Genomic DNA, 23,062 nt, shown 5'->3' on the forward strand with positions numbered 1-23,062 from the left:
AATAGTCGCGAGTCTATAGCTGCGTAGTCCTAAATTATTCTATAGCCAGGTATAGAAATCGGAATGGTCGAGATTCTAAAGCTTTGAAGACATACATTTTTCTATAGGTGGCTATAGCGTGTTTTATGGTTTCTTATGGCTGACCATAGAGGGCCATAGAAGGTGATAGCTCACCATAGGATTTTCCATAGACGTCCATAGACCATTTTTGTATGGGTTAAAGGTTAGAGAAAGGAGAGGGCCTAAAATTAATTGAGATTTTTTTTAGTATCATGCAGCGCATCAGCAATGACAAAGGGCCACTGCGGGTCTGCATTGTGGGAGGCGGATCGAGCGGCATCCTCGCTGCACGTCAGATGCATGACGAGGGCTTCGAGCCAGTCATCTGCGAGCTGTCGTCCAGCCTGGGTGGCCTGTGGGCCTACCGCGGCGACAGCCAGGAAGGCCTACCGTCCGTCATGCGGTCTACCGTCATAAAGAGCAGCAAGGTACTGGGCGCATTCAGGCACGTATTCTAGAATACTTTTGACCGTCTTGGGAGTCAGGTTTCTCCCAAACCTGGTTTTTGTTTGATTCAGCTTTGCTTCGAATGGTTTATATTTGAATGCGAGTGCGTGTGGCGCGCGTACATACATTCCCAGCATTATCCTTGATGCTTGGGTAATTTAGCAATAGGTCTACTGAGATCGGCTAACAAAGAATGGAGAGGTGATATAGAAATTATATTACATGAATCAAAATGGCAACCATACGGGGAGCTTGGCGCTACTTTCCCAGGATCCAATGAATTTAGTTTAGTATAAAACGCTGTCAAAGTTACTGGCAGGAGCGCGTGGCTTCATCTATGGTTTTGTTTGCGAGAGAACGTGTGCAAATGATCTACGAGATCAAACCCCATGCTCGCGGTAGCAGCTTGGAGAGCGTTTTACACTAAGCATGAAACAGAGTAAAGTCTTGCTCGATCAAGAGACAGCAAAAATAGGGAACGATCAACCCCAAGCACATCCAGCATGTTCGTAGAGGTACCTTCGGCAGGCACGCAATCTCTCTGGCTTACTTCACGAGCACCGCAAAACGTACAACCCAGCATTTCCGCCGGGTTTGTGGAGCAGAGACGGCTGCCTCCGAGAAATCGCAAGCCTTCCGCGGAGCGCGAAAGCGCGACAGCGTGGACAGCGGGATGCGCGTGCGTTTTCTCAGACGAGGGTTTCCAACCTGATTCGGCGCTGACAGCGCGCTATCTACAATGCAAAAGAGCGATGTAAGATGTATTTCCACAGTAGGAGTATCTGGGCTCTGCGTCTCGCGAAATTGCGTGTAGCACATAGCGCATTGAAGCCTTAGTGCACTTGAATTGAGGGAATCGCGAGTGGAAGTTTATTGCACCCGCTAATTTAAATACTGGCTTCTATGCGAAGATGTGACGTCATACTCCCACTGCGTTATCCTATGGTGCGTGCACTGACTGTTGCCTGTTCTTGCCGCCTCCCGCGTCCTGCTGCTGTCCATTCTCTTTCGCGTCTCCTCGAGGCGCCAAGCAAAGGCGTCGGGCTGTGGATCGCTCAAACCGAGGTTCGATTCCCACTGAGTCGCTTGGCAGATCTCGAGAAAATATTTACGCCTCGTTACGAGTTTCGACGATTAATTCTGATTAAGAGCGCCTTCGTTTTTTTTGGCATTCTCTACTATGGGTTGTATCCTTTATGTTGCCCTGATCTTTGTGTAACCTTTTCCCATTACACTCGAGCTAGACACTTTTGCACAGAATCCAGCCGATATTCAGCTCGTATGCATTCTATAAAGGTTCATTAGAAAGTACCCTTAAAGCTTAAGGTAAAATAAAAAAAAAACAATCACTTGTGGTTTGGGAGTAATATAATCTTAAAGTGTACAGGGTGTCCCGCCCCTAAAAAAACTAAAACCAAACGGTTTTAGTAACTGAAAAATGTATGCATCACCGAACCGTCATTTTCCGCCGAAATGTATCGCTAGAGGACCGAACCAAATGCCAAAATGTTATAACCAAGAATAATATGTTATTCAAAAGTTATAGGCAATTTTCAGAATTTTTCAAATAAAAGATTGCAGCTGACGGAGTTCTCGAATTCTGTCAGCTGCAATAATTCTGTCTTATTGAGTATTGAATTCTATGAACTGTGATTTTTCTCCCCACTCCTGCAATAGCCCCAACGGGGCTGCAGTATGTAATAATAAAAAAATACAAAGAGCTCTATGGTGCCAGTCTCCAAAAACGGGAAAAAATGGACCCCGTTTTTTCATTAAACAATTTTAAAATATCACAACTTTTCATAAGACAACGCATATTACTGAAACTTTGTAATCTGGTTCGGAGCTCTAGCGCTGCTTTTTGGTGTAGGATAAGCCTTCAGCGATGCCTATTTTAATTTTGCGATAAATAAACTCTGTATTTGCTCATCTGTTTAGATTTTCTTTTGGAGGGGGGGGGGGGGGGGGGCTGGGGGGGCAGAGAGGGACACACGTACATCGGTAGTGTGAAATATGTTTGGGAAAGCTTTCTTTCTTTCGATGACCTTGAGAAAGTTGCTGGTATTTTTTTTATATAAATTACACTTATCAGGGAAACAAGGTGCAAGTGAAAAGTTTCGGTGAAACATTCGCTACATCAGAAGCTCTCAAATCTGGAGCGATATTTTCGTCATCGTCTGAAAACCCGGCGCTCACTAAAGCAAAGGCTGCTTATATCCGCGGTATTCCGTTTCGCAAAAGTACCAACTACCAGCTCAAGACAAGGGTTTATTCGATCAGTTTATGATTATTTGACAGGTTGTGAGAACGCAGCGCTTTCCGATATAAAAAGCAAGGAACAAAACGGGGAGCGAGAAGCGCAGCCTCAGTTGCTCATACCTAGGGATTCCGTGTTTTCGGATAAATCTGAAAAACCTCGAAAAACATCCGCCGGTAAAATTTTTGTCAATTCGGATTTATCCGATAAGCTCCGAATTTTGATGTGCCCATAACCCCCCCCCCCCCCCCCCCCCTTTTCCACAACAACAACAAAAAAGTATTTTTTATTTTATTTTTTTATAATTTGAGCAGCGCAGGAGTAATGGTCCTGGGAAAATGACACCACAATTATATTTGAAGCCTCGGACCGGTGTCAAAAGGGGGTCTTACGGCTTGTCTCGTCAAGGTTGGTTCAGGGAAACAGGTGATCGTACCATTCGTGTCACGACAAAAGCCAGTCTTTTGGTTTGCAGTTTGGGCCATGGAGTTTGGGATTTAGAGAAAGGATTGGGTATGTTTCTGTGGGTAACAGTGAAACCTATGGACCATAGATATTGTATAAAATAGGGAAGAGGGGCAGTTGAATCATCTCTATTACATCCATAACCACTCCACCTCGCGCGGCCGCGGGATAGATTGATGGGATGATTATGAGCTTCCTTGCGGATACCTCCGGCAGTTTATTGATTTTAAGGTATCAAGGTTTATCGAAGCCACACTTGTGTGCAACTTTTGTCGTGGGACAAATTAGTATTGCCAATGACACCAACGCCAAATTCAACTGAAGAAATCTTAATTGATACAAGCGCCGTTTTATTCTTTTATCAGGAGTACGTTTTGCATCCGTTTATTATTTATTATTTTTAATAAGAAACACCGCGAAATTAATATCCAAATTTTAGAAAATCGGGGACTTGCTAAAAAAATAAACTCCGATAAACACCGAATTTTCCCTAAAAAAAACTTCGAAAAACACCCTCCGAATTTCACGAAAAATAGGCTCCGAAAACACGGATCCCTACTCATACTCATACCTTATGATTCAGTGTTTTTGAAGTTGGATCGAAAAGCGCAGGGCCAAAGTAGAAATTCAACGCCGGAGTTTTCTGAACCGCCCGCTACAGAAGAAAAGCTGTGCGGGGTGTAGCGTTTCCGCAGCGTTGCCAAGACGAAAGCGTCTTCTCCGTTTCTAATTCTCAAATAGGATGTTTTAAAGAGAACTACGAAATAGGTGTTATGAAAATGGTGGACTCAACGGCAATCATTGACAGGAGGCGCTGAGCAGCCTGACCAACTGCCGCTTCATTGAAGCGCGATTCAAGTGCAAAGATAAATGCGTTTGCAAGTTCACTTGTGCATTGTTTGCGAAAGCGCCCCCTATTGAGAAAGAAAGATATTCAACCATACATTCGATATAGCATAATACGCCTTAAAAGAACCTTTGACGTATTATGTTATTTTTTTTCAATAAAAAGACGCGCAGTCCAATTTGATGGTTGATCATGGTTGTTTACCACATTTTCTCTGTCAGAAGGCCCGCAAATGGGATTGTTGTCGTTCCTCTGTCTTTAATAATTTTTAGTTAGCATGATTTGAATTCAATAGATCAGACGCAAAACACCGACACTATGTCGAGCATCTTGGTATGCGAAGGCAAAAGGAGACACAGGAAACACAAAAACACGTCAAACACCGACAGCCTTCGTTGGAATGTGTTCGAATACTAAGATGTTTAACCAATACCCTCTCCTAATGTTATCTATCTTGAGAATTGTTATGAACGTAATACGTGTATAATTTAAGAGAGAATGTCTCGAAACAATTAAAATTATTAAATGTGCTGCCAAAACTGCTTCATTTGGATTTTTTGTTTGGTATTATCTCCCATCTCTCTATGGCCACACATTGTAGTTGTTTTTTTTTTTTTTTTTTACTTGTTTTTTTTTTAATAAAGCTCCTTCTCCAAGAGGTTCTATGAGCGAACTGCGCCTAAAGTTCAAAATGGAGACAAAGTGGCCTAGATTGCCCGATTATTCTAGATCTACAGTTCTCGACACTATACGGAGAAACGATACCGGCTCGTTTTACTTTAAATTAGTATTAGGCGGCACCATATTTTAATGCTTACGTTTGTGCCCTAGACTACAATCTTGAACAAGACTACAATTTTAGATTGCAGCCTTTACACATCAAAACAAAAAATTTAAAAAGAAAAACAAGCATCATTTTTTTTTTTTTTAATTATGAAACCAGATGAACTTACACAAAGTATATGAGGAGAGATAGGATAAAAGACATCCGATCGCTGGTCGGATATCCTATTTCTCCTCACATTACAAGTATGTATAATCAACTAGCTCAGCTCCTTTTCATCGTAAGGGATCATCTCTTGGCATTCGCGTCATCATGAGATGTGTATCTGAGGCAACTTACTTTCCTAGCACATAAGTAGAAAATTCTAGTGTTATTTCCCATTCATTGGGCCAGCTTAAAAGTACCTTAGGTCCCTTTGATATCGGTGAATCAGCCCGCGCACCAGGATTTCTAGCACATGCAACTCGCGGACGACCACCAATTGATTCGCAGCCAACCATAAGGATCTCTTAGCCATAGGTCATGCGAATATTGTATTGAGGGTGTTCTTTTATGCAATTAATTTGTATCTATCTTCATATACACCCCATTTTTTGTGAAGACATGATGTATTTTTTTCACTCTGCATTGCTTTTATTCTAGTGCTTGATTGATTGCTCGAATATTCATTTTCATACTAATTAACTGTTATTCTTCTCTTATCGTCACTATTTATAAAGGCCTATATGCCAAGACAGCGTTCACTGTTCTCTATTTCTGCAGCGACTTTCCCCCTCCCAAAGAGGCTCCCAACTTCATGCACCATACCAGGATGTTGGCGTACATCAGGAGCTACGCAGACCATTTTGGCATCACGGGTAAAGTGCGCCTGCGTCGCGAAGTCCTCCGGGTAACACAAGGTGAGGACTACGACTCCACTGGTCGCTGGGACGTCGTCATCAAGGATCTCAACGGTGACGTGGAGTGCAGAGAGACCTTTGACGCAGTGTTAGTGGCCTCGAGGCACTACAGGTTCCCTAACGTTCCCACGTTCAAGGGCCAGGAGAAATTCAAGGGCAGGATCGTTCACACGCACAGCCTCAAGGTCCCGGACCAGTTCAAGGACAGGAGGGTTGCCGTCGTTGGCATCGGAAACTCCGGCGTCGACGCTGCCGTTGACGCGTGCCATGTGGCTGCCGAGGTGAGTCTGATCTGCTTGAGGGCGGACACATTGTATTACTTTATTTATTTATTTATTACATGTTACCCCGCAGCGCCAAGAGGCATTATTGCAGGAGAGGGGGGGGGGGGGGCGGAAGGTGTGAGGATACATTTGCACAAGAATTACAGCCGTCAAATACAGAAACACACGAAAAAAAAAAGCAAGCTCGCAAAACAAAAAATTGGCTTGCAAAACTATAACATTTTAGCAAATGAATCTACAATGGTATTAAGCTTTAGCCACCAATATAATTTTTCGTACAAGCAAAGGTATGAAGACACAAAGCACCGTGTTACAGACCAAGCATTTTGATTACAAGTGAAAAAAGAGAAAATGCACTTTCCTTATTCCCAGCTGTCACGTGACAGTTTGTCAAAAAAAATTATCAGACGATGGAATTGAAATTATTTACTCTGGCAATACGTTTCATTGTTCAACGGTATTCGGGAAAAATGAGAATTTGAGTATATTAATCCTAGCTCAAAATTCTCTATTTTTTTTTTTTTTGGAATGATCGAATCTGCGTGACACAAAGTGCGGCAGTTCAATTGATTTAGTTTTATCCAGTCCAGTTTGATCATAATAGATCCTATGCAAAAATTTTAAACGGAGGCGGCGTCTTCTAGAGTTCAGAGGTTCCCAGTCTAATTGACGTTTTAGGGCAGTAACACATTGAAATTGTAATTTTTTGTAACGAACCTACCAGCTTTGTTCTCGATTTGTTCAATTTTCTGTTCTAGATAGCGTTCTTTGGGGTCCCTGAGCACGCAAGCGTGCTCCATAATAGGCCTCACATTAGAAACAAACAGGGTGTTTTTTTTTTTAATTGGAAGGACACTTGCGAAAATTCCTCCTGAAACAATTTAGCACACGGTTAGCTTTAAATGTCATGTAGTCTACATGCGCTCTCCACGTAAGCATTGTGCAGCGTAGGCATTACAGAAGACACACACGTCAACAGGATCAGGACAATGCGTGGTACCTTTGCTCGCGAAAAAACAAAAACAAAAAAAAAACGATTTTGCATGCAAGCAAACGGAGCTGCTTGCGTCCACATTGCCTCACTCATGGGAAACTTCGATGAGGCTCTTTTTCAAACCAACTTTTTCACTCTCGGCTTTTGACTGTTAGATTCTAAATTTTCGTTCATTATAAGCATGGACCTGATACATTCACTTTCTAAAGTGACTAATTTGACATACCATGTAAAATCTCTACACTCCACGTCGCAGACGACAGCGTTGCTTTTGAAAGTGCCAGTTTTACGCGCGAGTTCTGACAAGGAAGGCATTCTACTGCACTAAGCACAGGCTCCGGTACGCTTATCTGCAGCGTAGGCATTTAAAACAAATTGGGTCTTTGTATGTTTATACAGCCGGACGTTTCCCTGCCTCAACGTGCGAATTGTCTCTCAGCTGTAAATGAGAAATTTGGCCAGTGTTTTACAGCCTGGGGTCTTTAACGTGCACCAGGCAGTAGTGAAACACGACTGCTCGCCGTTTCAATGCTCATCCAGATCGAAGCGGGCAGGGGTGGGGATTGAATCCAGGATCCCTGGGCTCTGCATTGCGAGCTTTCACTCCATGCGCTCCGCGCTGGTACGCGGAGCAGAAAAAATATATTATAATTTACAGTATTCTATACATGTAATGCTTTACATTATAAACAGGCAGAGCGTTACATTTCCGTTAGATTTTATATAGGGTTCGGAGCGCTCGGCAAGAGCCTATACTGCCCAAGGAAGTCAACACCTCGTGTCTACAGGTAAAGACCACCAAGTTTGAACCTCCCGTGATGCTTTCTACAAAAAAGTTCTCCGCTGCCACAATGGATCTGCTGTCGAGGGGACCAAAGTTTGCTCCAGATCTTTCTTCGTTGAAGGTGGACCAGCTAGCCTCTGTGCATCAAGTCGCGTCGTCTATACCTGAACATCAACGGCAAGACTTTCTGGGCTCGGCAGTGCGTGCAGTGTGTCACCATCAACCCCCTCGGCCAAGCAGGCTTCCACTGCGTGCGGCTGTGCAAGAACTTCGCCATGAACACCTAAAATTACTTGAATCGGACAAAACGGGTGTTTTCGTAATTTTAGAAGAAAGTGCTTTTAATGATAAGGTTCTCGATGCCTTTTCAAAGAATTTTGAGCCCTTAAAAACTATGCCCTCGGGTTGACTGCGTTCGAGGGGAAAGGAACTTTGTTCCTCCTTGAACCTGACCTCTCTTAAGAACGTCATTGGTAGTCCTGCCAAACAGTATTTGTCTGTGTTCTTTACTGCAAAATCTCACAAGTATGGAGTTCCCTTCAGGAGCATAAATTCAGAAATTGGTTGTTGGCAAAAGCCTCTGGGTCGTTATCTACAAAAACATTTGTCTAATATCATCCTCCCTCAGCCTTTCAAGAGTCCAAAACTCCATTGAAATAATCCCCCGCTTCGATTCGCTTCATTTTTGTTCCATCCCACATTCAGTTATGTCTTTCGACATTGAAGATATGTATTACAGCCTAGAACCAAAACTCATCTTAGATTCTGTGACTAATGCAACCCATGAACACGTAATTTGCGACTTTCAAAATTCCTCCGGTGTTTCGGTTGAGGGCTTCATCGACCTGATAGATACTATTTACAGTGTACTTTTGGTAGAATACGAAGGAAATATTTACAGACAAAAGAAGGGAGTTTGCATAGGCTCTTACCTTGCACCTGACCTCAGTGAAATATTTCTTCTTTTTGTTGACAGGGCTATTAACGATCAGCTGAAAAAGTCCTTCCAGGGTTGCCCAGTTTTTAGGTATGTTGACGATTACTTGGTCATTTATCCAGACGCTGCGTCCGCTGACCGCATCTTTGAAGTTTTCCAAGACTTTGCGGCAGGGCTAATTTTTACCAAGGAAAATTCTTCAGTGGAAGGATTACAGTTTCTGGATTTACGATTGCATCCTCATTCCTCAGGTGTTTGTTGGGCCTTCCAGCAGAGGTCGGAGAAACCAGTCCTTCCTTTCACCAGTGCGCACTCCAAGTCCATTAAGCATGGCCTAGTAAGGTCACTTTTCAAGTCCTCATTCTCCAAGTCGTGCACGCATATCTCCGAAAGTAGCCTCAAGTTGCAGCAGCACAGGTTAGAAAAAGCAGGCTTTCCTGCTGACCTACTTCGTTCCACCCTTGAGAGGTTCATTATCAAACCACAACTTCCGCAAGCTGTTTCAAAAAAGAAAGGTCCTTTCGCTGTGATTCCCTACATGCACAATTCCGCGCACCGTTTAAGGTCAATCGCGTCCAAATTCGACACGAACGTGGTTTTTTCTTGTCGTATGCGCCTCAAACAGATGTGCAAAAAGGTTAATGGGAGCGACAGTCCCCGAGGGTGTAATATAAAACATGCCAAAAAGTTCGTAGAATGCGAAGAAAGAAAGGTTTATTCGATTCCGCTAAGCTGTGGCAGTCAGTACATTGGTCAGACTGGGAGATGTGTCAACCACTGACTCAGAGAACACAACTTGGAAGCATCAAAGGCTTCAACTGAGTCGTATCACCCTATTTTCGTTCACAGCCGCACATGCGATGACTGTACTCCTCATTTTTCTGATACTAAAATACTGGGTGGGCACAACAACAGATTTGGGAGAGAAATCATCGAATCATTTGCCTGTTAACAACAACTGTTAACAACAACATTTCTGCACCTTCATTATCATTGACAAAGACAGAGGTCGAATTCTTAACACCAGAGATGACTAGAATACTGACATCTCGTCGTGACGCCTACATGCTTTTTAAACTCTTATATTTATAGTACATTTCCCTTTTTGGACTGCAAACAAGAATAATTCTGCATTATCACTGACAATGACAAAGGTCGAATTCTAAGTAATCGGAGATATCTAGATTACTGATCCGCTTTTCAAACTTTTCTATTTAGTGTATAACCTCTCCTTTATAACTAGTATCTCCTTTTTTCCTCTTTGAGAACGTTGAGACCCTTGGGGGGCTGTTTTATCGTTGTACCATTCTATGTTGTTGCTAAATGAATGATGTCTTGTTCCCGTCCTTGTCCTCTCTGTTTTATACTTTCAAGTTTTGTATTGGAAAGTGTTGTTCCAGATGCCTTTATTGCGCTTAGTGGTTTCATCTTAGAATTTTTATAAGATGTATAGTCATGCCATTGATTTTTAGGCCATTTTGTTTGTGACAGCCACAATAAAACTTTGTCATTTACTTTCAGAATTAGGTCGTCTTCATCTATTATAAAGCCCACCCATGAAGCATGTACTATCACACGCACAGAGGGCCATAGTACCTTTCTTTAGGGGGTAAAAGTGATTCCGTCAAGTGTACATTTAACCTGTAATAAGGTGGTAAACTGTGCCAGTTAGTTGCTGTTATACATGATGGGGAAAACAGCTCGGAAAGTGCGGACTACGAAGAACAAACACGACAGGACAGCACTGTCCTGTCTTGTTTGTCCTTCGTAGTCCGCGTTTTCAGTGTTGTTTTCCTCATCGTTTACATTTAATTCCAAAGTGGATCATAGTTCCCTCCTAAAGCAGGTAAAAGCAGCGCCCTCAATTATGTCGTCTTACCTCTTAAAAGGGTTAAACTTCCCCCCTAAAGGAGGTAAAGGCTGACCCTGAAAGGATGCACTTTTAGCACCAAAAGGAACTAAGGTTACCTCCGAAAGGAGGCAAGGTTGCACCCTAACGTAGGGGGTACGTTTGCACCGTCGTTGTAGGGGGTAACGTTACCTCCAAAAGGGGTTGCCCTGTGTGCAAGTCGGTTACCCCCTTAAGGAGGGTACTACAGTACCCTTTTTTTAAAAGTGTACGGTAAGAGTACCTCAGTCACATTCACGCTTTCAAATACCGCCGATCATTGTTGTGGAAACGCGGAAGTCACTTGCCATGAGGGGGTGCTCTGCGCTCATTCGCTTTTATGGGCTGCTTATTTCAGTGCTGCTCCGCCATTTGCTTCCAGGGGCCGCTTGAAACACAAGCATCGTCCACTGGCATATTTAACGCTACTTGGATGACACACGCCTACACATCTAGGGGCTTTAGCTGCCATGCTCCTTCCACTGCTCTGGCGGCCAGCTCTCCGTCGTAATATTGGCGTACTTTTGACGCATCCATATGACTTTGATAATGCGAGACATTTTGACACTCACAAGGCGGGCACAGGCGTTGGGTCGGCTGCCCTAGAAGGATCGCGAGCGGCATCCCCGTCGCGGTTCGGCCATAATTCGGCGGCGCCGGCGGCTGGCTCAGCCAACGGCGCATGGCGACCGCGCCGTTGCTTCTCTGTGCACTTGCGCGCAGCATAAACGAGAAAAAACAAAAAAACAACAACACAGAAACACATGCGGTCAGAGACGATCGGTGCGGACGCTGTGGAGAAGAGAAGGAACGAGCAACTACGGACGACGAAAACGAAAAGGGGCACACTGACACCGTGTTCCTACGACTTGAAGAACTAGTTCCAACAAAATGCCTTTGTATTGGCCATTGTAGATTTTGTAGAATAAAAAAAAAAAAGAAACTGGGAAACACAATTATGCCCCAAGAACACACTATAATGTTGCGTTTTGTCAGCTTTGATGATCAGTTCCAGTGTTTGTGTTAACATTTTGATCGCGGAAAACGCGCAGCGGTACGAGCTGCGCGAGCGCGGTGGTGCGACGACACTTCATCGTTTGCCCGCGTTGCTGTGCAGTGTGCGGTCCTTGTCCGGATGAAGATTTTCGTTTCCGTGCCGACTTCGCGTTTGAAGAGGGTGTATGCCGGCTTTAAGTGGAGCGACGTTGAGTGTTTCTGACAGCTTCACTTTCGGTGTTGTTGCGAACCAGGGATCTGGGATTACACGTTTGGAGTTTGTTGTTCTCGTAAGTACATTGTGCTTACCCCATGCTTTCAACGGACGTTCACCCTGTTCTTGCCGATCTCTAGCGCACAATCGCCGTGACGCTTAAACAGCTAAAGCTAAAGTTGTCTGCATTGTGATCTGCGTTCTTCAGAGTAGTTTCACATTCGAACTTCTATGTTGTATAGGCGGTGTTTGATGCAATAATAAACGTAAATAATTTATTACAGATCACTTGCGTCCCTTTTTTCTTCCCATTTTAGGTACTATAAGCTAATTTAGCGCATTATCGATCTATTGCGTTCGAACTAACGTTTTCCTTCCCGTTTCCGGTGGCAAAAAAAAAAAAAAAAGTCTGTCGCAAAAATGTGTTGTGCTTGGTTAGACCCTCGATTCAGTGTCAAGTTGTCACTCAATGTTGCGGTGTGGAAGTGATATATATTGGCATTGCGTGCTTGGGTGTTTTGTATGGAATCCTGCCTCAATCCTATTTCGTAGTTCGATTTGTGCTCTGCAGAGAGCTTTAATTAAAGTTCGCACATGTATGCGGCACGTTCTTTGTGTGTTGTAATAAAAAAACATGTGGCTGATTTAAGACATCATTTCTGTTCGTTTTTTCCTGCAAGTTTTGAGCGGCTTTTGAATCGACTTCGCGCAAACAAAAAAGTGGTAGTTTTCGCCCAGAATCCGCAAAGAAACGGAAGCTATAGTTGTATCACGGTTGCGCAATGCGGTTGGAATGGTGCCACCAGGTACCTGAGGACGGAGGTGCGACGTGGTTAATTCGCATATCAGTCGTGTTTGGCGTCGTGGAGGCCACCTGCAACAGCCACTAGTGATCCGTGAAGTGGGTAAGCGCGGTGGAAGTTTCTAAAACCATCCAATATTACGCGTTACTGCCAAAATGGGACTTCGCATAACGCGAGTAATGTTTGAAAACAAGTATTTCAAACAGTCGACACGATGATTCGCCCTTCGTTGCGCAATTCTGGGTGGGACACCTGGGCTGCCCTCTTGCTCGTGTTCGCTTGTTTCGCGTGGCTCGGCGGACAGAGTAAGTTTTGACCAAGTCGCGACTCCCCTCTCCTCGGTCTCCTCGCGGAAAGAGGGGAGTGGTCTCCAAGTTGTAGATGAGAAATTTAGCCAGTGCTAGCCTGGGGTCTTTCACGTGCACCACGCAGTAGTGATAAACGACCGCACGCCGGTACGATGCTCACCCAGATCAAAACGGCTAGGGGTGGGGATTTAGCCCAGGATTCCTGGGTTCTGCGGCGCGAGCTTTCGCTCCATGTGCTCCAAGCTGGTGTAGGCTAACCCACTCGGACACTGAACCTCCTCACCACATTCCGGTGACCGAAGAGTCTGCTTTTCGCTCAGCGTCGACCGCCGCTCCCCCGGCGCACCGCCGCTCCGTTGAAAGGGTTCCTCAAGCCCCGCCGCGAAGGACCGGATTGAAAGTGGACACAAAATTGGGCAGTAGTTGTTGTTAGAACGTTCTTTATTGCCCTCCTTCCAGTCTGAAAACAAAAAAGGAGCACAAATTGCCACCCGGTTTAAAACTAGTTATTTTCTCACGCCCCATCACAGATCTGGATTGCATCTGACATATTTCATTCTCATTTGGTCTGACATTTTCGTATGCGAGTTGTCATGCGGCTTCCCGATTCGGGCTGTTGTCTTCTCCGCCGATTGGTCAGCTGTCTAGCAATCTATTGCAGAACAGGCGACTTAGACAGAGTTTTCAATCGTCGTACGTAAATGGTCGCACTCAAAGCCAAAGGTAAGAACCAGTCTTTTCTCGGGGGCTGGTGGCGATTGTATGGGGCGTCTTAAGTGGATTTTACTTTTACTATGTCCTAAAACAAATTTCAATTTAATTAGTAGTTTTCCATGACTGACCCTGCCAAATGGCTTCTTAAGTTTCAAGTATATCTACATGTCCCCTACCATCATCGACTTCACAAAGAAAATGCTCAGTTTCTACAAGCTGGGTCACTGCCAATTGGCCCTCACGAAACCCATGTTGGTAATCGCTCAGAAACTTGTTACAAGAAAGAAACCGTCTGAAACGTTTGAAAACTATATGCTCTAAAACTTTGCATGACGACGAAGTTAAGGCAATGGGCCTATAGTTGTAGACATAGGTTGCTTTGCTGCCTTTTGGCATAGGAATTATTTTACCCATTTTTCGTTTTCGCAAAGAACCGAAAACGATTTCTTTTTGAAAATCCAGTGTCAAATTGGGGATGGTTCGGCCCTTTTAGCGCGCTCGTTAATTTTTTTTTTTTAATATGGGTAATTGCGTTTCGATAGGAAACATTTTAGAAAAATCCAGTTCCCTGCTGAACGCAGAATATAAAGTTTAGAGCCCTCAAGCCTATCTTTGTACTACGGCAAATACTCGCAAACGAATCCTTTTTGAGGAAACGGGTCTCAAAGTGAGAATGGTTCGGCAGTTTTTTAGGCACTGGCTCATGTTTTTAATTTATTTTCGGCATCCGCGCCTCTCCAGGGAACTTTCTGAGGTCAACCCAGTTCCCAGCTAAAGGTAGAATATAAAAATATTAGAGACCTCGATCCCAACCTGGTACTATAGAACGTTCCATTAGGGTCATAGCAGACAGGGTACTAGACAGAAAAAATGCTCTCTCCCTCTCACCCCGCATGTCGTCTGCTCCGCCGAGTGGGAAGTACCTGGTATCCGGCTGGCGTGCAAACTCTGTTTAAAATCGCGTCATTTTGGAAATTTCAAGCGCAGATGCGCAGATTTTGGCACGCCAGTTGTCGTGTAATATTATGCTAGATAAAAAGACTAACAGGGTCCAATTGTGCCGTTACCTGCGTGCAAATAAAAAAAAAAAAGAAATAGGGGAAACTGTTTCTGATTGGCCGGTCTCTCCGGCGAAAAGTAAGTCCGGTTGCTGTACCTTTTTTTACTATGCAAAGTTCGTACTGGTGTAGGCCTCTAGCGAGCATTAGTAGAATTCTAAAATAATAAATAAAACGTGCTCTCCTGCCGCAATACATGCAGTAGCTGAGGGTACTACTGCCGGCTGACTCAACTGCTATTTAAGTTACGGAAAACAGATATGCTAGTTGTTCATTTACCGAAATATAAAAACAGAGAGCTATAGGCTGATTTTGGAGTTGCCATAACTACTCTAAGAACGCAAACCACTTCACAACGGCAGCCACGAGCGAGAGTTCGATGTTCGGTAGAGCCCGCCGATACAGCCCAAAGATGGAGAATGGCAACCTCCCGTTTTGTCGTCTGCTAGCGGAGTCGGGCGCGTGCCCTCTCTCTCGTCTGACCCCGTCAAATCCACTTAATTTCTCGGATGTATGGAGAGGGCGCTGCTATCGAACAAATAGGTGCTGCCCAGAGAGCGCTAAATGGAATGGTCTATAGACCATTTCTTCAAGGGCGCCGCCATCTTGAATTGTCGTCACCTCCAGTATGGGCGAAAACATTGTGCTGCCGTCGCCACGCTAGTAGAATACACTTAGGATATAAGCGTAACCGTCACACATTATCGTTTTGCCTCCCCCTTATTTTTTTACTAGTTACAGGTTGAAACGTTTTAGTATTTTTTCGTCGCCCATACCGGATACGCCTATTAGGTGGCTGGGGACGAGAGTACACCAAAAAGGTCCATAGAAAGTACTCCAAAGTAAATTCTTTTTGACAAAAACGGTACCACAGTGGGGATGGTTCGGCTGATTTTAGGCATTCGTCCATCTTTTGAAATTGGGGCTCACTTCTCGAGGAAACTCAGGGGAGAACTTCGAGCGAACTTCTCGAGGACAACCCAGCTGAAAGCGGTATATAAAATCTAGAGCCCTCCAGCCCATTTTAGTACAATGTAAAATACTCGTAAACAAATCCCTTTTTGAGAAAATGTATTTCAAAGCGGGGATGGTTCGGAAATTTTTTCGCCTCCGTTAATTTTTTGAAATTTGGGCACCCGCGCCTCGCCGGGAACCTTTTGAGGACAATCCAGTTCCCAGCTAAAGACAAAAATTAAAATTGAGAGTTCGAGTCCGTCCCTGTACTATAGAACGTAATGTAAAGCAAATTATTTAAAAAACAAACTGGTCCCAAAGTGGGGATGGTCCGGCTAATTTTAGGAATTCGTTCATCTTTTGAAATTTGTGTACTCGCGCATCACCAGGGAACTTTTTGAAGGGAACCGAGTTCCCTTATAAAGACGGAACATAAACTTCAAAGCCCATCGTGGTACTACGACCAATACTTAAAAAAATGAATCCATGTTGAGAAAATTGATCTCAAAGTGGAAATGGTTCGGCTTTTTTTACGCATTTGTTCATCTTCAGTTTTTAGTTTTGCACCCGCGCCTAATCCAGGAGCTTTTTGAGGTCAGCTAAGAAGTTAACTGGTGTTGAAATACAAAATTTACGGCCCTTGAGAATAAGCGGCTGCCATAGAAAATCCTCTCAACTAAGCCATATTTGTGTCGACTTGACTCGAAGTAGACATTGTTGGACTGAAGTTCATGGTTTCGGATTCAGGCACCCCGGCCTCGTTCGGGAACATTTTGAGATCGGCCGAAGTTTTCTTTGGTGAAGAAGCACAGACTTTAAGGCCGCCGAATACAAGCCTCTGCTTATGCCAAATCTTGGTCTCTTCGATGAATGAGATATCAAGTCGGATATTTCAGTACGCTATTTTGAAATTTTTTTATTTGTTTGTTGTTTGTGTTCAGGGTGATTGGGATAATTAATCTATTGTGAATATTTAGTACGTGCCGAAAGATTACGTTTGACATCGAATGTTAAGTTCACAAGAACGATCATCCTCTCCTAAATCGCACAATCACCGCAGTGCTTCCCTTCCTTACAGAAAAGGTCACTGTTGTAATCACGTAGCAATATTCATAACTAAAAGGTATTTTGAATTTCGTTTATAATTTTATATTATCTCAATACAAGCAGTTGTTTTGTTTTCTAGCTTATGTCAGTAGCAGAATACTGGAAATGACAGTGAACATCTAAACGATAATGAATCCGCCTTATTTAGCAAATTGGTCTGAGGAACCCAAGAAACTAATTTTGAGAAAAAAAAAAGTACCAGGCACATTATCCCGTTTTGTGCTTTACTGTAGTCAAATGGCACATCTTGTAGTTTTCTTTCTTTATTTTTTTTTAATTTTTTCTCGTTTGTATTTTGTTGTTTCTCAAAAATTAGTGTGAGGTACCTCGAAAATATATTTTTCTTCAGATGTAATGCACATCTTGGACACTATATAATGCCGCGCGCAGGGCTGAGAAAGCAACGCTCGGTCACAGACCTCCAGAAAGTTCTGGTTTATTTATGCACCGCACGTAACTTCTATCATTTATTCCTGCTTTTGTTTTCTAGAAAGTGCGTGTTCATTCTCGCCCCGATCACGCGAGGCTCGAGCCGCTTTCGCCGAATCTTCGAGATAGCGACGCACCCTAGATAAGAGGCCGCCCGCGACTTTGTCGAGTCAGTTTTTCGCCTCAGCGTTCGATCGTGCTGCTTCGCCGCCTTCGACGCCCGCGACGCTCTGTTATTATTCATTCTTTTTTCTTTTATTTTCGGGCACAAGTTCGCCCCATTAAACTTTCAGTTTACTCGGTCATTCATCGCCTCGTCACTTATCATCCGTGACAATATTCTGCCGTAATATCGGAGAGGAAACCTCGTTAATTCGTACTGTAATAACAATTTTGTTATACTCAAGAATAAACTGTAGACTTCGATTAACTTAAATAGTATGCGTAGTGGCAATATATCGAAAAGATTATTCGACTGAAGAACCGGCAGTTTACACGTCATCATCCTGAAATTTTGGCACAAGAAAAGCGGTATGTGACAGAATAGAGTAGTAGCACATAAAATTGTTCAAAGCGTAGCGTTCCGGCGTTGTAACCATATTTGTGTATGAAATACATGGGCTTCTATGGGAGCGCTGCCGTAACCCGCCAAGAGATGGTGCAAGCATGCGATGGCACAAACGCCTGGTGATGAAAGCCCAGTACGGGTTTTAAGACAGTTGGTCATGAATTAGTAACTCTTACAGGAATCTGATGAAATCGTGTATCCCGCATAATATTCAAACAACATTTTTTTTCATTAACTTCTCAACGTCCCAAAAATAGACCGAAACAGCGGTTTGTTTTGTCATCGAACATTAGGTTTATGTTACTTTCCAGGACCTTTACATGCATCGGAACATATGTGACGGTCAGAGCCGTATATGTAGAAAGTTTGGTCAATGGGAGGTGCGAACAGAGCCAGGGCGTGCGGCAGACTCGGAAAGAGGGTTTGGCATGCTCTCTTGACCAACCAGAAGCCGAAAAGAATCCCCTAGCGGTGGTAGCGTGAAACAGTTCTGAGCCGATCGATCATCGAAGGTCTCTGTTCGTATATGGTTTTAATAAGTGCGTAAGAGTGAAGTGTAGTAACTCTTTGTGGTTGAAAATAGGGTGCACGTGTTGTTTCATCATGATCATGCAGAAAGATGTAAGAAACGAATGCGCCGCTCAACTCTGTTTTGCGCGGACAGAGTGTGACCGCTCTGACGGCAGATTCCCGGCGCTCGGCGTTTGGCGTAAGGATTATGTCGATCTTTCCGCTAGTCGCACTCTTCCACCATCATTTTAGATGAGTGTGATTGAAACATCAGGTGTACCATATTTTCAGCCATCGAGAGTTACTCCAATGCAGTTATCAGGTTTGTTTCTCGCGACCACCGCCAGGGTATTATTTCCGGCTTCTGGTTGGTCACATTCGAATTTCTGAAGACGCCCTGGAACACGCCCAGCCCGCTTTCACCCAATGGCGCCGCTTCATTTGTCTCCTATACTTCCCAACGAATGGCCAAACTCTCTACATATACGGCTCTGGTGACGGTCATCGACACACAGGGTTGGTTGCCGTCGCTCTATGAAGCGCAGAAACTGCTCCCCGCTTTCTAGTACAGCCCACCCCGGTTTATGCGTGTAGGTATGCCTCGGGGACGACTGCGCAGCTACTTCGTCTCGCCGGAGGATGGCTTTGAACGTCTCTCAAACGGGTGACAGGCGTCAATTTCACGATGACGTAGAGGCGTCAAAGAGGGCAGAGCTGCGGCGCGTGTGTTGCGACTTGCTAGGATGGGTTCCTCCATCCTTTTACGCCACTCCCGTGACCTTTTTCCTCAAATTTCGAAACCTAGTGATCTAGAAGGCGACTTGTGAAAGGGTCTTTGGGTAAAAATCATGTGTCTTAAGAACCGAACTCCAAATTGCGTTACGGCATTTTGTAGAGCTAGTTGAACCCCTCTACCTTTGTGTCGCATGAAAATGAAATTATGCTGTCCAGATTAAAAATATCAATGTTGCTTAATATAATAAAACAAGCTCTTTCTTTTGTAACTGTGCTTGTCATGTGAATTTTCCAGGTATGGTTAGATGTCAGAAACAAGCAAAGGTACTTCCATTCTCAATACTACTTTCTATATACCGCTGCTATACAGCTTTTACTAGAATATAAATCCTTTCGTTTCCTTGTACACTGTGGGTTCTTTGTCTTCGTTAGGTTGGTTGTAAGATGGCGCTCTCTGAGATTTTAAATATTTTACGGTAAATGACACAATTATCGACGAGACCTATATTAAAACTGAAAGAAATGTGAAATGGGTCCCCTTGTACGCAGCAGCAGAGGCGGTTCCAGCATGCTTTTTTGTGCTATACCTGATTCGGCCTTGACTGAGGAAGCAGAGCATGCCATATTTGGCCTACAACGTTCTGGTGTATAAAAAGTTTACAACATTTACCTATTGTCGGTGCGACAATAGGTAAATGTAAAATACAGACGAAAGTTTTATTTTTTTCATTTTTTTTTTTATACAGAGGTAGAACTTGCTATAACTTAAAACGCCCCTCTCCCCCTATAGAAACGGAGGTATTGAGGCACCCTAGACTGCTTAAAACTCTGTCCCATCAGTTGAATATGATAACATTTTTAGTATGAACATATTCCATACATAGTATTATGGTACTCAACCAAATTAAGCTGGGAAACTTTAAAAAAAGACTACACTAACCACGTCACAGATGCGGTTTTGATATCGGTCACAATCGGTGCAATTCGACGAATATACATTACAGAGAATAAATCTCGCAGGCAGGCAGCAGTGATAAAAAAAAAAAAAAAAAAAAAAGATCCGAAATAGCAGCTGTAACACGAACGAGTCCAGTGTTTTATTTACCTGTGCTTGATCGCTTCGCAAAGAATCCTGGTTTACACCTGGGCTCAGTAACGCACTGGCAGAAAGCCGATAATGTACGGGTAAAACCCACGAGCGGAAGTTACGTCAGAGATGCCGCAGTGCGCTCGTTTGATCGCAGAAGTCTCCACTGAATTTCCACGATTCTCGAAATGCTGCAGGCTGCAACCCGTCGCGTCCTCCGTTCGTATTTGCAGGCAACGCAGAAATGCTGGCCGAATTTCCTTGGTGCCTCTCACACAACCGCGGCAGGAATCAGCTGCTTTCCCGTGTTGGGAAGACAAGCGGCGGCAGTGAGTGACGACGGCTTAGCAACAATGGCCGGCATCGGTACGTATCAGCGCTTCAAATAATCAATTTTTAAGAACAACTCTCATTTCTCATAACGGGAATCGACGCCCTCTGTTCTCAATATATTACTTTTGGAACGTTGCCGTTAAGGGTGTTCAGTCGAAAGAAATGGGGGGGGGGGGGGGGGGGGGGGTGGACAGTATAACGTATAGAGACTACTTCATTCGCACAAGGTTGACCCACTGATCTTTACTATAAGGTAGAGTAACTGTATATGCTCCGGACCAGAGTACCGCAATGGTGCCATTCTGGAGCCAAGCACTGCGGGAAGCCACGGTCGGTTTTTGCAGGGGCCCGAAGGCGCAGACGCGAGGCGTGCTGCGGCGCGCTGCGGAAGGAAAATGCGGAGGGCAAGTTCGTCTGCTTCTTGCGCAGGGGGTAGCGATGACGTCAGAACGCCGAGCCCTGATTGGCTGATCGGGACCCCCTATCCGAACGTCGTCTGCTCCTTTGCAACGTCGTCTGCTCGCAACGTCGTCTGCGTCTGTCTTACCGTTCCTGCGACTTTCGGAAGTGAAGAGGCCAGATTCACGAAACGATCTTACGCCAAAAATATGCGTAAGACAAAACTTGAAAACAAATTCGTATTCACGAAAAAAATTTTCGTAAGTTTTGCGCAGGTTACGACGAAATCCTACGATGGCTCCGAAGCTGTCTTACCCACTTCTTACGATCAAATAAATTAGCATGGCCGACAGCGTCGCAGTCGGGACGACCAACGGACGTTTATTTTTCTACGTGCGCTTCTCACGCGTCCCGACTTCAAGCAGCATGAAAAAAGTAAAAAGTACTTGAAAGAGACCACGACGAACGAGAACGCTGGATCCACAAACACCCGGGAAAAGCTCCAACGGCCATGATTCCACCGACAACGACCAAGCGAGCACGGCAGATAGGCCTAGCAGGCACTCCGACTCGGCGACCGTCTGCCCACGACCGGCTGGCGTACTGAATGGAATATGCCCGAGCGACCCTTGTGAACCCTTCCCGTCTTATACGTTGATCGCTGACCTCGATTTTAGATTAAGAGGTCAATCTCTTCCTCTTGTCATCTCCTTGTTTTCCGAGGCAACGGTGACTCTCGCCGGTAAAAAAGCGGTGAATCTCCGACAAGCGCAAAAAGGTAAAGCAGCCATCGCTTTGACTAGCAGATGTCAAGCAGACGACGTTAAATGCGCCAACCCGCCGACGCCGTTAAAGAGTGAGGAGTCTCGCCGCACACGAAAGGAGGGAAAAAGTATTTGGGAGGGAACTTGCGTACACTAACCACCCTCACCACTCGGTTCTTAGCAAACAAACCTCGGCGCCTCGGGACACCTCGCCAGTGAGTCCTTTGACTTCTCTCCTTGATGCGCGTCTGCTAGTAGTTATACAAAAACAACGTACCGCTCGAGTTATTTCGTCTGCCCTCTCTGAAAGGCGAAGTCGAGTTCGCTCGTAAAAACCTGCACTTCCGAAAGTCGCAGGAAAGGTAAGACAGACGCAGACGACGTTGCAAAGGAGCAGACGACGTTGTAAAGGAGCAGACGACGCTGAGATGGGGGTCGCGATCAGCCAATCAGGGATCGGCGTTCTGACGTCACCGCTACTTCCTTTCTCATGCGCAGAAGACAAAAATGAGCCCACTTGCGAGGCGTATAGTGCGGCGTGCGGCGACGAGCCGCGGATGCGCCGCCATCGTTCTCCCGTTGTTTCTGTGTGTTTCCCTCTCGATTGCAAAGAGTGCACCCGCGTATGCACCCGCGGGTCCCGCGGGTCGCGTGTGATGTCGTCAAGTCGCTGTTGCTGGGACGCAGATAGCGTCGTGAGCCCGCTGTCTGCACAACGTTTGGAGGACCTATCCCCTCGAGCGATCGCAAGAAGCAAAAGAACGCAGGCTTGCAAATTTTCCTCCCGTGTTTAATCGAAGAGCGGGTGCCGCTGCTCAGCCCCTGACTTTTCTTTTTTTTTTTTTGAGCTGACATTTTATTTGATATTTTGTAGACGGAGCAGTGCTTTACCCTCGTGCGTCCCAATTATATGTGAATCTGAGGAATGTCGAGCACCCGCACTTTCATGCTAAAGTAGTGCACAACTTTTCTTTCTTTTTTATCCAAAGTTTTTGCCATTTCACGAATTCGAGACGCCCGAATTGAGAGCTCTTGGAGACAGGAATTTTCGCATGCTTTCAAGTTAGGCTAAATTTTAAATTTGCTTGAATCGCAAACATTAGGGTCTCGCGAATAATAGATGTTAGACGGTGCTCTAAATTTTGGGAGATGCCGCAAGGTGCAAACTGCGTAATAAAAAAAAAAATCCACCGACGTTTCTTTTTTAATGCGGACAAGTCTTTGAAAACACTGTCCAATTCGTTGCAGGGATACGAGATTGGCTGTTTTCCTATGGACCAGTATATTCCGTAAATAGGGTGATAGAGCTCTGTCTATTTTCAGTGTGTGACACCTACCTACATCTCGCTTTCTTTTTTATTTTGAACATTTCGCTAAACATATTAAACTATTCTACTACCAGCGACACGGTCCTTTGAAGAAATTACGAACAGGCAA

At 44.6% G+C, this 23,062-nt stretch overlaps 1 protein-coding gene across 1 annotated transcript; it reads left to right on the forward strand.

Annotated features, from left to right (window-relative positions):
* Window positions 1-272: 272 nt before the first annotated feature.
* Window positions 273-22,918, forward strand: LOC115310140 (flavin-containing monooxygenase 5-like). The gene is made up of 3 exons (XM_040206515.1): window positions 273-505; window positions 5,623-6,040; window positions 22,874-22,918. Exons 1-3 carry the CDS (start codon window positions 273-275, stop codon window positions 22,916-22,918), a joined length of 696 nt encoding a protein of 231 aa, XP_040062449.1.
* Window positions 22,919-23,062: the final 144 nt, after the last annotated feature.

Source organism: Ixodes scapularis, unplaced genomic scaffold (genome assembly GCF_016920785.2).
Source record: "Ixodes scapularis isolate PalLabHiFi unplaced genomic scaffold, ASM1692078v2 ptg001583l_1__unscaffolded, whole genome shotgun sequence".
Lineage (NCBI taxonomy): Eukaryota > Metazoa > Arthropoda > Arachnida > Ixodida > Ixodidae > Ixodes > Ixodes scapularis.